At 36.8% G+C, this 16,670-nt stretch overlaps 3 protein-coding genes across 6 annotated transcripts; 1 reads left to right on the top strand and 2 right to left on the bottom strand.

The window, feature by feature from the left end:
* The first annotated feature begins 4,682 nt into the window (after positions 1–4,682).
* On the top strand, positions 4,683–7,307 carry LOC102605795 (heterogeneous nuclear ribonucleoprotein 1-like). 2 transcript variants are annotated; one of them, XM_006357607.2, is made up of 6 exons: positions 4,683–4,836; positions 4,982–5,022; positions 5,117–5,280; positions 5,740–5,839; positions 5,953–6,122; positions 6,410–7,307. In XM_006357607.2, the coding sequence occupies exons 1-6, from the start codon at positions 4,793–4,795 to the stop codon at positions 6,917–6,919; spliced, it is 1,029 nt and encodes a 342-aa protein (XP_006357669.1). In that variant the 5' UTR covers positions 4,683–4,792; the 3' UTR covers positions 6,920–7,307. The 2 variants fall into 2 exon arrangements, with proteins under 2 accessions (XP_006357669.1, XP_015168998.1); XM_015313512.1 differs by having other exon boundaries at positions 4,683–4,884.
* Positions 7,308–9,628: 2,321 nt separating this feature from the next.
* On the bottom strand, positions 9,629–15,022 carry LOC102604107 (pentatricopeptide repeat-containing protein At5g59600-like). Of its 2 annotated transcripts, none has more exons than XM_006357601.2 (3): positions 13,250–15,022; positions 10,241–10,733; positions 9,629–9,966 (listed from the first exon to the last, which is right to left on the bottom strand). In XM_006357601.2, the coding sequence occupies exon 1, from the start codon at positions 14,914–14,916 to the stop codon at positions 13,327–13,329; it is 1,590 nt and encodes a 529-aa protein (XP_006357663.1). In that variant the 5' UTR covers positions 14,917–15,022; the 3' UTR covers positions 9,629–9,966; positions 10,241–10,733; positions 13,250–13,326. The 2 variants fall into 2 exon arrangements, with proteins under 2 accessions (XP_006357663.1, XP_015169005.1); XM_015313519.1 differs by having other exon boundaries at positions 9,629–9,960.
* Positions 10,024–16,026, bottom strand: LOC102604651 (uncharacterized). 2 transcript variants are annotated; one of them, XM_006357603.2, is made up of 3 exons: positions 15,692–16,026; positions 12,138–12,214; positions 10,086–10,730 (listed from the first exon to the last, which is right to left on the bottom strand). In XM_006357603.2, exons 2-3 carry the CDS (start codon positions 12,184–12,186, stop codon positions 10,282–10,284), a joined length of 498 nt encoding a protein of 165 aa, XP_006357665.1. In that variant the 5' UTR covers positions 12,187–12,214; positions 15,692–16,026; the 3' UTR covers positions 10,086–10,281. The 2 variants fall into 2 exon arrangements, with proteins under 2 accessions (XP_006357667.1, XP_006357665.1); XM_006357605.2 differs by lacking the exon at positions 12,138–12,214 and having other exon boundaries at positions 10,024–10,730; positions 15,692–16,025.
* Between the last annotated feature and the right edge of the window lie 644 nt (positions 16,027–16,670).

The following is a 16,670-nucleotide window of genomic DNA, read 5'->3' as shown; positions in this document are numbered from 1 at the left end:
CTTTTAAGTCAGTTTTTGATTTCTGAAAGTGTTTGGTAAACATAAAAAATAACTTAAAATAAGTAAAAAAATGACTTAAAATAAATTATGAAGTGTTTGTCAATGTAAAAATGACGTTTAAAATAAGTCAAAAACTAAAAATAGATCTCCCCTACTTTTTATTTTTGACTTAAAAAAACTACTTTTAAAGCCAATTCAAACTCTCAGTTCAATCATTTTTAAATAAATAAAAAATCATTGACACTATAATAAAAATTAAATGAAACCACTAAAATATGTAGCACAGTGAATGTGTCTTCTCGTTCATTAATCAGAAATTTCGATTTCAAACCAATCAGGCAAAATTTAAATTGATATCGACCCCTAAATATGAAAAAATTCTTAATCAAAAGTAGAGCCGTCAAAACGGACTTAGCCCATGGGGCTGACCCAATCCAAACCGTTATTGGGATAGGGTTGAGATAGGATTTGTCAAGCCCATTTAAAACTAGGACTTATAAGTCCGACCCATATAAGCCCTTTGTCCTTGAGGCTTGATCGGGGCCAGGTCGGGGTCGGCCCATTGGACAAAACTTTTTATTTAAGGGTAACTTACAATAATCTCACTAATATATAATCTAATTACTTAAACGGTTGTTTGGTTATTGGTTAGAGTTATTAAGGTATTAGTTATGCATGATTTAGTTATGCAAGTATTAGTTATGCATGATTTAGTTATGCGGGTATTAGCTATGGAGATATTAGTTATGTAGGTATTATTTAGTTATTTAGAGATTACAATACATGAATTATTAACTATTGAATATTAAACTTGTTGTAAATTATTAATATATATTATTTACAAAATAATACATGCTAATAGAATGCAAAATATATTGAATAATATATAATGCTAATATTTGATTAGCATATGTACCGTAAAAAAATATACAATCAAATTTCTAATATTAAAAAAATATTTATATTTGCATAAATAAATAAAAACTGTAAGTATATAAAAGGGAAAAGGGTCTGGAAAATACTCCAACTTTGGCCGAAATTGTTGTTATGATACCAAACTTTATGGAGGACCTTTTACCCTCTTGCACTATTTAATAGTGTATTTTAAAGGTATATATGTGCCCACGTGGACACATTACTATTTATAATGATGCAATATTTATGATGTCCACATGGACACATATTGTCACGACCCGATTTCTCGAGTCATAATGGCACCTACTATGCCCTACCAGTAGGTAAACCAACTCGTAACCCAGAACATCAAGCAATGAGTGAAAGAGCAGAAACTAGCAAAAACAATAATCTAAACAAGGACAACAAGGCGGAAGCAAACCAAAATAAATATATACAGAAATCTCTCCAGAACCTAGAAGTCACTAGTACAGAGCTATCTAATAAAGGGTACAAGTCCCAAAAGTGGACCACAACAAAACGTGTCTCAAAGGCAACAAGACTAGCTAAAACAAAAGAAGGAGACAAGACAAACCCAAAACGCCAAGTGCTCGCCTTCGTCTTCGAATCACAGATGCAAAAGAAGGCTGGACCTGCATCACGAAGTAGATGCAGAGTGTAGCATGAGTACCAAAACAACATGTACTCAGTAGGCACCACAGGCCTGCTGAGCAAAAAGGGTAAAAACAATAAGAAATGATAGAATCTAGACACAGAAAGGTCAAAACGGATATGAAAAGAGAGCACACGAGCATACCAGGAATAAACTAAGTACAACTAAACTAAACCTAACTGGACCCCCCATAAGCCCAGAAGGTACACTCGTGCGCAATTTTAAATAAAAACCCTGAAACGGACCCCCCATAAGCCCGACAGGTACACAGAATAACTAAGTCTAATGAGAAAGAAGAAAACCAGGCTCCCAGCCCCAAGTAACCAAGATAATCCATCAAATTCCACCCAGCCAGCAGTGCACTCTTAGCCCAGCTAGAAAAAGTGACCCAAGGGGGCACCCAACCAAACAGTCCACTCCCAGCCCAGCTAGAAAGAGGGACCCGTGAGTGAGGTAGATATCACGAGTCGTCCTACCATGCAGTCAGCTTCCAACTCAGCTAGAAAGAGCGACTCGGGGACACCCAGCCAGCAGCACACTCCCAACCCAGCTAGAAAGAGAGGCCAGGGGGCGATCGCCGATATCACCGAGTCTACCCAGCCAGCGATACTCTCTCAGCCCAGCTAGAAAGAACGACCCTGGGGTGATGGTATCTCTAATAGGATCCAATCCAACAACAGCCACCATGGAGCGCAGTCCACTCTAAGAAATCACAAAAAAGGCTCCAAGCCTATACTATCTCAATCCCACACCTTTAGTGATGCACCAAACCTTCGAGAACGCGTCGGAACTAGAGGGAGAAGATACAGAAGTGTAACAAGCAACGATAACGCCTAATCTAAGGCTCAAACTATCAGACTCAAGTCTGCTACTCCAGTCTACAAGGAGCTAAGTCATCCGAACGACGTCGGCAGAAATTCAAGGCTATCCAGCCCACACGGGTCATAAGTCTAAGGCAATGCTAGCCTAACCTAGACTAAGGATATCATGCTTACGGTTAAGGATAAACAAGGCATACAACACATAGCATAGAAGCATACAATAACATTTAGCACATAAACATGCAACTCTACTAAACCGGTTAACATGATACTACACCCGAAATATGACCAATCGATCCTAACATAAGGTATCTAATTAAAGTAAAGTAGAAAATTGGTACCCACCCCCATTCACTCCAATCGACATACTTTTGCACAATTAAGCTCAATCTAAAAGAAAGGAAGCCGTAGCCTACCTTAAGACCGACCGCGCGCGCTCCAAATTACTTTGCCGGAGCTTTTCCTTCCCGAACGACCCTTGAACGTTGCCACTCTATCGAATATAGGATCACAACGTTAGTACGGTCGTTTAGACACCAAAATCACAACAAACAAAGACGAGTAAATTTTGGAGTCACAACGAAAATCGTGGAACCCGCACCGAACTGTTCTAATTTGACTCCGTCAAGAGACCCAAAACAGTACCCCGAACTTGTGTTTCAAAATGGAACACAATTTGAGGCTCAAAACACAACAAAAATCAACAAGCAAGAAAATCACACTTTAATTAACTTAAAAGAAAACAACAACAGTCTAAACTCGGAATTAACGAGAATCAAAAAGTGCCCAGCACTCCTTGAACACTCTACGACAACGACAATTCCCAACATGTGGGACTTCGAATCATCCAAAACCGAGCTAAAATGACTGAGATATGACCAAAACAAGAATGCCAAAAATAAAAGCTCAAAAAAGGGTACAACAGTCAGGTTTATCGCGAAATTACCTCAAACTACGTGCACCCAACAACTTTCGAACACTCTACAACGAAGCCACCGAAAATATGAAGCTCCCGCACTTCGAATCGCCTAATTCGGTTGAGAGATGAGAATGAGGGTTTTAAGTTTGGAAAGGGTTGCTTATATTTTCTGCATTTATAGTAGACCTCCTGGTCATTTCTCATATATACCTTTAAAATACACTATTAAATAGTGCATGGGGTAAAAGGTCCTTTCCAAAGTTCGGTATTGTTACAGCAATTTCGATCAAAGTTCGAATATATTTTAGACCTTTTTCCCTATATAAAAAGAAATGAAAATGGTCTATATATTAAAAGAAATAAAAATAACAAACGTAGATAGGAAAACAATAAAGTTTCCAATTAAAAAAGATTAAAATTAATAGGGTAAACATGTAATTTATCATTTTAATACATGTATAACTAATACCCATCTACCCTGCATAACTTTATACATAGATTCCCTCATAAGTTATGTTGGTGTTAATTATGTAGGACTACAAAAAATGCAACCAAACACAGTATAAATTAATACATGAATAACTTTTATACAACATTTAAATTCTTACCAACCAAACATGGTATACGTTATGTTGACTTTTATACCTAATACAAATTACAAAACTTCTCTCAAACATAGTAAAGCTAATGTAACTTTTTATACACGAATAAGATGTATCTTATACAGTAATCAAACGACCCCTAAGTACACACTATGTTGTAATATTATGAATCTTACTAGATTTTGGTATGTCCAGATACATGTATCTCGGAATATATAGACTCAAAATTAGATTAATTTGTTCTAGATAACTCTATTCAAGTAGATTCACATGCATTTGAGATACATAAACAAATATCGCTCCTTCGCCTTCCTCCCATCTTGCTTGTCATTCTCTTATCTCGCTCGCGTATTTGGTGTACGAGATACATGTTAATTACACTAGATCTTTTGCTAGTGTTATTGAAACAACACCATTGTTTGTCATATTTAATTTAAAAATCTTCTTATTTTACTTGATGTTATGGAATTATAAGTTTAAAAAGAAAAATAAAATAAAAATGGCTAACCCGCCCCAACCCTCGGCCCTTCTATGATTAGATTGAGTTGAATATTTCCAGGCCCTTCAAATGAAGGACTGATCCGCCCTAGCCCTTTAAATTCCTTGGCCCGTGAGACTTGGACCAGCCCTTTTTGAAAGCTCTAATCAAAGGGATAGCCTCAATAGGCCTGATATGAATTCAAATTAATCCGACAACTTGTCGAAAACCAAAACAAAATTGAAAGCAAGAAAGTTTCTAGAAGCTCCCAAGCCTTTGTATATAAAGCACCATAAAGCACCAATCTTCAATTGTTGTTCCAACTGATATTAAAACACAGCCACGAACCCTAGCTTTCCGTTTACTCTCTCAGATCTGACCAATCCGCAATACCCAATCTTAGCCATGGGTTCCAGGAAGAACGATTTCGGCGATGGCGCTAGTCCTGGGTTCGTTTTTTTTCTCTCTTTTTGTTGGATAAATAATGAACTCTTTAGGAAAAGATGTAGGTGAATTACCCAAATTATTGTTTTACATACGAAGTTTGATGTGTATTGATTAGGGATTTTTGTTGTTTTGTTTTTTCTTGAACAGAAAAATCTTTATTGGAGGTCTAGCGAAAGAGACGACGCGAGGTTAGTGTTTTTGAACACTTGTTTTGATGTATTAACTGTTTCTTGCTAGTGGGGTTTTGATTTGCTGACGAGGGTGTTAATGAAAATTGCGTAGAACAATTTGTGAAGTACTTTGAGAAGTATGGGGAGATAATAGACTCGGTGATTATGAAAGATAGGCAAACAGGTAGACCCAGAGGTTTTGGGTTCATCACTTTTGCGGATCCAACAGTTGTAGACACTGTTATAGCTGAAAACCATATTATCAATGACAAACAAGTGAGTAGTTTAGCTTCAGTTTTATATGGCTTTATGTAGATCCTTGATGTTCAATTGTAGTCGAATTTGAGTTGAAATATTAGAGAACTATGGTGAATTTTGTTGACTACTTCCTATGCTTGTGAGTTGTGAGTTCGTGAGCTTGGTTGACGGGTTTCATTTATTTATCAGAGTATTTTCTAAGCTTTTAGCTAAAAATCATATTTATTATAAGAACCTGCAAATTGTGGTATTGATTTTTCCAGGTTAATTTATTTGAATTGAATTGAAACATTATTGATTACTTGCAATATGCACAGTTAGTCATATACTTGTGAGACTGTGAGCTTGGTTGGTGGGTCTCATTTATTTATTAGAGTTTTGAGTATTACATGTTTTCTTTAGCTTCAGCTGAAAATCATCTTATTATAAGTCCTTGAAAGATTGTGGCTTGCCAATTGTGGTGTTCTCTTTTTCCAGGTTGAGATTAAAAGAACCATCCCAAAAGGATCTGCTGATTCAAAGGATTTTAAAACAAGGAAGATTTTTGTTGGTGGCATTCCAACTACCATGACCGAAGGTAACATTGTGCCATTTTGTTCTATACTAACTAGTTCTGTTGTCTGACAGTTGCAGTAGTATTCTTTAAGCTTGAAGTATTTAAACTGTTGTCTCTTGTACATTAATTGTCAGATGAATTCAAGAACTTTTTCTCTAAGTTTGGGAAAGTAACAGAGTATGAGATCATACGAGATCACGTGTCCAAGCGTTCTAGAGGCTTTGGATTTATTGTGTTTGACAATGAAGAAGTAGTTGATAATTTGCTGGCTGAGGGAAATAGGATGGACATGATGGGTACTCAGGTAAGTTTTGTAGGATATTTCTTCATGATCTCAAATGTTCTGGGACATGACTGTCGTGCGTACATAGTGGATCCTCAGGATTGTGCTTTCATAGCATACCCCAGCCTAATTTTCTCCTTTTAACATATACCTATATGCCATAAGGAGCTGCTGCATATGTGGTAGTTTAATGTAATGCAAGGAGTATAGGTTTGTAGGTTTCTCCATTGAGTATGCATCTTTTAGTGCTCAGCTGTCAGGCTATTATGCAGGTGGAACTTCTAGGTTAACTTGCTTCTTTGTTGTAGGTTGAGATCAAGAAGGCAGAACCAAAGAAACCCTCAAACCCAGCTTCTGCTCCTGCATATGGTAGTAATTCTAGGGGGCGTGGATATGGTGATAGTTATGGAGGATTTGCCGATTCATATAGCGGTTATGACAGTGGAGGTTTTGGCCCTGCTTCTTATAGGTCATTTGGATCTAGGTATGGTGACTATGGATATGGTGGTAGATATGGAGACTTTGGCAGTAGTGAATTTGGTGGTTACCGTGGAGACCCCTCACTTGGTTATTCCAGTCGTTTTGGCTCGTATGCTGGTGGTTATGGTGGGGGATACAGTAGCAGTGGGCTAGGAGCATATGGCCGTGGAGGTGGTTATGGTGGCTATGGGGGAGCTGGCCCTGGTGCTGGTTATGAATCTGGCCCTGGTGCTGCTTACGAATCTGGCACTGGTGCTGGTTATGGTGGATCAGGAGGTTTATATGGAAGTAGGGGAGGGTATAGTGGCAGTGGCCGTTACCATCCTTACTCCAGGTAGATTTTCCTAAGCTTTATAGGAGTTGCATTCAGGTATCTTGGTTACTGCATCCTCAGGCAAGGGTCGAGTAGATATCTTGGATCACTAGCAAGGAGACACCACCTAGAAGATTTGGAGAGCCCTAGTTTGCTACTTCTTATTATGACTGTGCGACCAGAGAACCATATCTAGATAGATATGATATAGCTTGTGCTTTGTCTTAGTTTAGACATTTTCTGTTTATGAACTATGGATTAGCTAGAACCTTCTTTCGGAGTATTTTTGTGTGTTTTGTATGTTTGGTTTCATAGATACATATGATGCAGGCTCGTATTGTTCTATGCTTAGTAAGTACTCTACTTCTCAGGTATCACTCTATGATAAGTTCACGAGCTTTTTACTTTTAAGAGATCTATGGTGTCTGCTGGTGTCTAGTTATCACTTTGTGTGGTTTAGTTGGCTTAGCTTGGTCGTGCTCAGTCATATTTGTGGATATTTTAAGTTATTTTCCCTTGTGCCACTTGAGTTTATCAGAAATGTGTGCTGAGCCAGATCCCTGAAAGAATTTGATGAGCTAGCTCTCAAGTACTTCTTGAGTAAATTTAAGAAGTGCTTATAAGCTATGTTGCACGGACTCTTCAAAAATGTCTACATGTACGTGTTAGATACTCCAAAAGTAGTGCATTTTGTAGAATCTGACAACAGGTGCGGCAAGAATTTTGGAGAGTCCAAGCAACATAGCTTATAAGTACTTGGTTTAAGCTAAAATGCTAAAAATATATGAGAAGCCACAAGTTAGAATTTCTTACTTATGACTTTTGGCTTATAAGTAAAAAATGAAAAGCAATCCAATTAGGCTTAGTTTTGAAAGGATCTGCATGTCTCGTTTTGACCATACATAGCTTAGGGTGCTTGCATCTCATCTTATTAAAAGTGGTAGTGGAGGGGTGACTACAGCTTACTGGTTTGTGCAGGAACAACAGTCCTATAGTACTTACTTTCTTTTTGTATTTTCTTTCATCTTTACTCCGTCACTTAAAATGTTTTGTTTTGGTAATCAAGATCTAATTTGTTTATAATCTCTCAGGTTAAAGGCTTAATCTGTGTACATACTCAATTGTAAATGGCTGTAATTCATATCTTAATTTGTGTTGAAAATATTGATGATGTAGCTGTAATTCAGCTTATGTTCTTTATATTATCATTTAAAAACATGTATTTAAATTGCGTTGATTTGTTTTTGCAAGTACTTTTTACCTTTTAAAATCCCAAATACAATCTGGGGCAAATTAGCATCGTTGCTGTTTTATCATCACTGATATTAGGTGTTTGATGGAATTGCAAGTTAATTAGTTGGTGTGATCTATGTAGGTGAATCTTTTTGGCCAAAGAATATACTTGTAACGCGATTCCATTTTCTGCTCAAATTGTATAATACTAGTAATTTATTTCAATTTCCAAGAATTTTTTACTTTTAGTTGGCGCACTAAGAGGATCAAGTATGTTTAAATGGAAAAGAGGGAGAATTGGTGTTTTAATAACCTCTTGAAATTTTCTAAAAGTTACTATTTTCAATGATGTCCCGTTTAAGAAACGGGTTGTTGAAGGTGTAATGGCCTGTGCGCATCGGCCGACCGACGTCGGCCAATGGTAGGCAGCATCAGCCAAGGCCAGGCCTGCACATTGTGCATTGGACGTGGCCTGTGCGCATTGGCTGGGCGACATTGGCCGCCCTTCCCCACTCAAGAAAGTAAAGAAGATTCCTTGAATCTTTATTCTTACGGTTTTATATTATAGATATGTGAAATGTATCAAAATGTTTTTAAACATATTACGACTAAAATTAAACAAGCTGTACCAAAACTAAGCATAACGATATGACTAAAATTTAAGCTTTCTTCTCGAGTTTGGACGATACTTTATTAAGACCCAATCAAAAAAATCAATGAAGTAGGAAAATAGTGAATAAGTCAGGACACAACTGTTGAACAATCCAATCACAGAAACCCTAATACCAGCGGCCTGTGAGCTTGTCACGAATTTTCAGTTACAAATTTTACTTTGTGAAAATTCTATTTTTGCCAAAACTTCTTTTTAAAGAAAAAAAGACGAAATAGGACCTGTATTTTCTTTTACTCTTTTTCGTTGTTGGAGGAGCTCCGGCTATGGGTGCAAACTTGTATTTGTGTTAATTTTTATGTGTGAGAATTTTTATTTTAAAAGTGTGCAATTTATGAAGAGGAGAAGATCAGCAGAGAAATGGAGGGATATGCCGAAAAAATGAATGTAATCTCTTTTTCCGATGTAAAGTTGAGTGTCGATTTAGAATTTACATTGGGTATGTTGTTGTTATTGAACTTGAGCTTGCCATGTAGTTTTTGTTTTTATTACAGTGAATAAAACACAGGCAATAGGCATTTTTATATTATCTTTTTCTTGTTAGTCTTTTTTACCGTTGGAGAAAACACGATGCACATTATTTCTTGCGATAATTAATGGTTCACAAGTTTATTTTATCTTCAATTCATTCTACTGCAATCTTCATAAACATAAAATAATAAATAAAAAGGAAAACTTATGTCCAGATGGCAGAGACAAGAAGAAGTATTAAATCAATTAACTTGTTATTCTTAGGCCTCATATTCGTGCTCTATGAGGTTTTGCTAAAGGAAGCCAAAATACAAAAAAGTAAACACGTGAAGAAGAAAAAAGAAGGAAATTCAACATGTATGAGTCATATAAAATTGAAGTCTCCTCACTAATTCAAGATTACAGTCCCAATCAAGTTAAGAATGTACGAACAAAGGCATTGATATGAAAGCTTTCCCTAACCATTGAAGGACCTTTTGGCTTACAGTAGACTTGGTTGATATATCGGGAGGATTTGATTCTGGGTCGGAACTTGCTGATAGGAATGGAGAGAAAACAAAGCAATGCCAAGACATCCGTCAATCATGAACAGATGCAACATCCTTTTTTCTTCTCACGAACCACGGGAGTGCCTAGTGCCCAAAGGAGCAAAATTCATTTTCTTTCGGGGCAAGGGCTATGATTAAATTCACCTGTCGCTAGACAAGAACAATCAAAAGCAACATAGGAGTAGTCAGAGAATAACAGTTTGCATATGAAATGAAATTTGATCTACACATGAACAAAGCAATCATCATAAGTTTCAGCTTGGAGGATCTCAAGAAGAAATGGTCAAAGATTACAAAATTACTAGTATTGAAAGATAACAAGAGGTATGACCAGCTCAGGACCTTCCCAAAAAGATTAAGAAAAGGCCAATGTATGCAAGTACCAAAATGAGCATAAAGACAGAAATTAAGGTGCACGATTTACAGTGTAACAGGAACAAAGTCCACATAGGCAGAACCAAAACGTCAGTTGCACTTAACACCAGCTTCTGCAGCACGGCAAGGCTTGTTTTTCCGCCTATGACGGAAAACATTATTGGACCTAGCAGGTTCATCAGTGCTTGATCTTGTTCCATTACCATTTTCCTCTTTTACTGAATCATGCTTCTCTTTCACCCGAGTATTCCGTCTCCTCTTCTTCCCATTTTCTGTTGCAGAACCTTTTATCTCCAAGTTTTGAATTCCAAGTTTTTCACTCTCAGAATCTTCCTCTTCAATCATCTCAACTGCTTCTTCATCAATGTCATCTTTGAGTGATTTTTGTGGCCTTCCTCTCCTCTTCTGTGTGGGGATCTTTTCTTCCTCATCACTTCCTGGATCATCAGGGTCAAGTACAGTCAATTTCTTACCCTTTCCTCTACCTCGACCCATTGCCTTGAAAACCCCAGAGTTTAGCAAAATAGCAGCAGAAACACCTGCTAAATAAAACATCAGGAGACATGAATCAACTATGTTTTCCAATGGAATGATTCAAAAAGACAATTACACAGACGGATGTTCAGGTCATATATAGAAAAGTGCACACAACACTTAATAATCATGGGCACATCAACAATCATACAATCTCTCTTTTATCCTTTTTAAGTATTTGCAGGGGATTACAAGCATGGGAATGGGAGGTGAGAACTGGCTGTCCACAGAGAAGACACAAAGGTACCACTGTGATACAAAGAAAAGGTTCACATGGTTTTTCTTTTCATAGCTAGAAAACGTACATTAATTGTCTAAGTAACAAGATGTACTACCCAGAGAACATAAATTATGTGACAATGCAAGGAAGTCAAGACCTCCATTACCAGGTAACTCTGATTGATATGAGCTAAAGTTTGAAGTTGATATATGATTGGTAAGTTAGAATTACCTCCTGTTCCTACTCATTTTACTATAGAAACAAACTGTCCACTCTTTTTTTACTAATTCACACCTACCAAAACCCATATTTGGAACAAAGAAAAACAGGATTTGATATGTCGAAACCTAATCCAGATAAAGATGCATGCAGATATGTAATTTCAGCAGAATCCTTTTGCAGGCACAGGCCGTGAAAAGTAGAGTATTTTTTCTTTAGCACTATCAACTATGTCTAGCTTCAGTCAGTATATTTCAGCTATCCTGCAGCCTCCACCAGTATTACTCAGAAAAAATAGCTGAATTCCCTATGTAAAAGATCAGCTATAGTTACTCTCAAGTAGGTGAATATAAAAACAACAGTAGAATCATATCATCAGAAGGCTTTAAAAGTAGGCAAATGCAAATATGCAAGGCCCTTACTTGTGCATAAATTTAAGAAACTATGATAACCAATATTACAGGTCATAACATTGTGTAGAAATCAACTTAGTGCTACTTTACATTCCATGTTAAACACATTTAATCTACACACGGACAGGTTCACAAGGCAAGTGGAGGAATGTTTGATGGGGGTGAAAGGAGGAATGGGTGCACGAGTGGAAGTAAAAGGGGAATGTACAGATTGTAACCCTCATTTTTAAGGAAGTGACAGAGGAATCCAAGTCCTCCAATTCAGATTTTTCATTACAGAGAGGAGGAAGTACAATAGCTTTACTTTCATTTAACTTGTACTAAGCAACTGGATGCAAGTATTTTAATGTAACTGTTTGTAAGTATTAATACACACCTAGAGAAAGTAATCCAATCAAATTCTCTTCAGTCTCCCACATCCTTTCTAGGAAACAACACAGTTAAACCAAAACTACTATTATAACAATCCTTGTGTCCATTCCAGCATAGCATTATCTTGGAAAGAGAAGACAAGAAAGTTGTTTGACATTATTTTTTTTATCAGTGTAAAAAAGTCGAACCTCTTGGGGACTGGGGTAACAAGACTCGCTGGTCAAGGGTGAAAAACATATGAATAATCCAGTTCCCAAAACAGATACTACGACAAGGTTGAGAGAAAACAATAAAAGGTTAGACAGTTGAATTGGACTTTGCAACAAAAGTATTTAGAACACCAATTAGTTTTTAAGAGTCCTAATCAGTTTGTGGCTCCAACCGAAATTAGTAACACACTGAAATAAACTGCTCAGTGTATTTATTGAGATATAATATGATCAAATAATTAAAAATGTGTTCAGTCTAACAGTGAGATAGTCACACATTTCAACATAGTGTAAGGAATTTTCACGTATTTAGCCCAAGAACAAGAAAAATAATCAGGCCTGCACGTAAGGGGGCGTATTGAGATATGATATAATAAAATAATTAAAAGTATGCCTTCTCTAACAACTTAGCTTTTAGCTTATAGATGAGACATACTTCAACAGTATAAGCTTATTCCACAACTACTACAACAACATGTACAGCTAGTTCTGAGGACAAGATTGCATCCAAGAAAAGAAAGAGAGAAAAATGAAACAAAGAAACAACCAAACCTAACAACCAGTAAAATACTAACTTATTGAGTTGTGGACTTCACAGAGTCAATCGGTCAAACTAAACTCAATCCCGAAAATTGGACTTCATAGTGTAATATCATAACTTAAGGTGACCAAACTAAAAGGTCACTTCAAAGTGAAAGAGTACACTTTTCAAAGAATTTCTTCTTTTTTCAGGCAATATGAGCCAAGGAGCACAAAATAAGGAAGAAATTCAAGTACGACTGCCCCAATCCACTTGTTTTTAAAAACAAAGGTTCTCTATTTTATTTGGGCATGGATGAAGAATTCTCAGATTTGCACTCAATGCAGCTGAAACTACCATCAAGATAAGCAAGATTTCCAACTTGTGAAGGGTAAAGGCACAACGCAGAGAACTCAGATCATTTAGGTAAGTGCGGAAGTATATTTATATCATGTAAACGACATTTCTCATTCCCAAAACATAGGTTCTTTTGAAAAGGAAGTGAGACCTTGATTAATCATTTTCAACACTATTGCAAAAAGCAAAGAAAGTATATCTTATACGTTCTTACCATTATCTAATAGTTTAAAAGCCAATGTTACTTCACATTCCTAGATCTATTTCTGTGTATCATGCTATTCCTATCCTCTACAACCAACTGGAACCAGGCATCTTATTGAATCCCTTGTGCTTCATCATGTTCCTCACATTCTCAACATTCTCCCACTCTCCCTCAGCAGCATAAATGTTTGAAAGGGCTACAAGACCTTCAGGCTTCTTCAGATCCATCTGCAATATATCCTTAGCCATCTTTTCAGCAAGATCTCTCCTTGCATAGACCTTACAGCCACTGAAGAAAGCACCAATAATTGAATCTGTAACTTCTATTGCCATATCTTTGACTATATCGTAAGCCTCCTCCAGCCTCCCGACACGACACAAAAGATCAATAACACAAGCATAATGCTCTTTCCTTGCTCTAATGCCATAAGACTCCTCCATGGACCAAAAGATCTTCAAACCCTTCTCAACTAAACCACCATGACTACATGCAGAAAGAAGAGAAGTTAAGGTTACTTCATTTGGCAGCACTCCTTCATACTGCATCTTCTCAAAAAGTTTGATTGCATTTTCTACTCTGCCATGCTTCCCATAACAACCTATCATAGCATTCCATGATGCAACATTCTTGAAAGGAACAGAACTGAAAACATTCCAAGCATCTTCTACACTCCCACATCTACTGTACATGTCAATGAGAGCACTAGCAACAAAGACATTAGCAAAAAGCTCTAATCTATATGCTAAGCCATGAATTTCTTTCCCTGTATACGCAGAGTCAATCAACCCACAGACGGGAAGAAGCCCAGTGAGCGTGACTTCATTAGGCTTCACTCCAGCATCCAACATATCCTGCAATAATGCTAGAGCTTCAGTTGATCTGTGGCTCTGAACATACCCTGAAACCATTGCATTCCAGGTAACCAAATCTGGAGTCAACCCCTCTTCACTCATTTTAGAGAGTAACATAAAAGCTGTGTCACAGTCTCCTCTCCTAGCATATCCAGCGATCATTACATTCCATGTAAAATCATTAGGCTTTATGCCTTCTAACCTCATTTTTTCAAACAAAATAAAGGATTCTTCAATTTTCCCCACGTTAGCATATGAATATATCATTGATGTCCAGGATACAATATCTCTCTCGACCATTACATTAAAAACTAAACGAGCATATTCCGTATTGCCACATTTACCATACATATCAATCAAGGCATTGGCAACCGATAGCTCTGACTCAAATCCCATTCTATATATCATACTTTGCACTTCCTTTCCTTTGTTCAGATCCATTAGACCAACACACGCTTTTAACACAACAGCAAATGTGTACTTGTTTGGAATAGTTCTTGATTGTTGAAGAAGAGAGAAGTATTCAATGGATTTCTCAGGGTAGCCATGGAATGCTAAAGCTGAAATCATCCAATTGAACGCAAAAATATTCAGGTTTGTTGTTCTTTGGAACACAAGCTCAGCAGAACCTAGATCCCCACAACTTGCATAGGCACCAATGAGCTTTGAATTCAACGACAAAGCATTCATGTCAGTGTGTGATGTTAACATTAATGCATGAATTTGCTTGCACGGTTGCAGCAACTTCTCTTTCAAGCATTTTTGTAGTAACAAGCCAAAACCGCTTACAGACAGGTTGATTGGGGATAAGAGGTACAAATTCATGTCCAAAAGGAAGTCCCAAATGGGAACACTCACATGTTGTGTTGATTTTCAATATTCTACTGGAATCTGCAATTGTAAGACTGTAAGATAACAAAGTCAAATATAATAGTACCCAATTCAAAACCCAAAAGCGCAACCTTTAACATCAATCTTGTTCATACAACCACGAACACGAGAAGATCAAATCCCCATTCCTAAGCACAAAAAGATATAAAAACAATTCAAAAGGGGTTCTTTATCATCCTGCGAAGATCTGAGAGAGAGCAAGGGAACGAAGGTCGTCAGTCCTACTAATTCAAGAGTCTGAATCAAAATCTAAACTATTGCAAACAAAGCCACAGAAGCCTCAATTTCTACATCTGGTAAACATATCCTCCATTTGTAAACTGAAGACTCACTGAAAGACATATACTGCTAATCAACAAGTAACAGTACCCTACATCCCCATTGGAAGCAAAATCAAGAAAGCAAGACACCCTTTACACTCTTTTAGAAAGATTTGAGTTAAGTGAATCACTTTACAGTCACAAAGGAGATCTCATTGAACATCAACACAAACATGCAAATCCAAACTAACAAAAGAGAAATTAGATCCAAAAGATTAGAACAGAAATCACCATCAAATTCAACAACTCTTATAAAATCCAAAAGACACAGTGGGAAATACCAAGAAACTGATATATGGGTACTCACCAAATGACTTACTGGAGCAAAAAAAAAAGCAGTCAAACCATGAGATGAAACTTCAAGAACACGTCGACCCAGATTTGTTTACCTCGAATATATACCTTCTAGCCACTAAAATCAGCTTAAACAAAAAGGGTCAAGAACAGATCCAGAATAGCTTGCCACCCGAATACAGAAAGTTAATAAAAATGAAGTCTTGGTCGTTAACTGAGATGACAGTAGAGTTCTTCCATCAGCAGAAAAAGAAACAGGGAACAGAAAGAGAGAGAGAGAGAGAGGAGAGCTAAAGAAGAGTGGAAAAGGATATTTGCTCAACGGTTGTGTAGACTGTAGAGGCTGGAAGTGTGAGTAAACTTAGCTACATAAGGAGAGAGTATGGTACTCAACTACTCCGAATCTCTCATCTGCTTACCAGTAAAATGGGCGTATTTGAAACCCAACCAATAGTCAAATCGCAGTCCGACTAAATTTAGATTCGCTTTTTAAATTAGAGATAAAACATTTTCTAATAAAAATGGTTTCTTACCTAAAAGAACTCGATTTTGAGACCTCTTGATTAAAAATAGAAGGAATACTTATCGCTTTACTACCATAGTAATTGGTTATATGAAAGTTAATTATAAAAAAAAAGACCTTTGGATAAATTTTAAAGTGTGAAAAGTATGTGTATTGCCAAATATTAAATACTACTCATATTTATAAGTAGTACTAGTAATAGTAGTATTATTGAATACATACGTTTTAAAAAAAACAAGTGGAATGATATGGGTGACTTCTATATTTGGTTCTGAACTCTTCCGTAGAGTTTATTAATATATTATATAGGAAAAAAGGTCAAAAATACCCCTCAACTTTAGTTTATTAGTTGACTATACCCCTGCCGTTAAAACGAAGTTAGTTTTTTCCCTGCTGTTACTAATTTCACCATATATATCCCTCATTTGACGGAAAGCTCCAAATTAATTCAAATTAACCCGAATTTCAAAAAAAAGACCCATTTCCCATTTTAAATCTAATGCCCCGACCCCTCTATCTTTTAACTCGTATAACCCGTTCCCATTTATCCA

The sequence above is a fragment of the Solanum tuberosum genome, unplaced genomic scaffold, assembly GCF_000226075.1.
Source record: "Solanum tuberosum cultivar DM 1-3 516 R44 unplaced genomic scaffold, SolTub_3.0 scf00251, whole genome shotgun sequence".
Lineage (NCBI taxonomy): Eukaryota > Viridiplantae > Streptophyta > Magnoliopsida > Solanales > Solanaceae > Solanum > Solanum tuberosum.
The sequence above is the reverse complement of the archived record's forward strand: the minus strand, read 5'-3'. Positions and strand labels throughout refer to the sequence as shown.

Bases quoted from the DNA above. Each gene is read 5' to 3' on its own strand.
- LOC102605795 (XM_015313512.1), top strand. From the start codon at position 4,793: ATGGGTTCCAGGAAGAACGATTTCGGCGATGGCGCTAGTCCTGGGTTC. The intron at 4,885-4,981 runs GAAAAGATGTAG...TTTCTTGAACAG, and splicing joins ATAAATAATGAACTCTTTAG to AAAAATCTTTATTGGAGGTC. The intron at 5,281-5,739 runs GTGAGTAGTTTA...CTCTTTTTCCAG, and splicing joins ATATTATCAATGACAAACAA to GTTGAGATTAAAAGAACCAT.
- LOC102604651 (XM_006357603.2), bottom strand. From the start codon at position 12,186: ATGTTTTTCACCCTTGACCAGCGAGTCTTGTTACCCCAGTCCCCAAGA. The intron at 10,731-12,137 runs GTTCGACTTTTT...TTTATTTAGCAG, and splicing joins GTTACCCCAGTCCCCAAGAG to GTGTTTCTGCTGCTATTTTG.
- LOC102604107 (XM_006357601.2), bottom strand. From the start codon at position 14,916: ATGAATTTGTACCTCTTATCCCCAATCAACCTGTCTGTAAGCGGTTTT.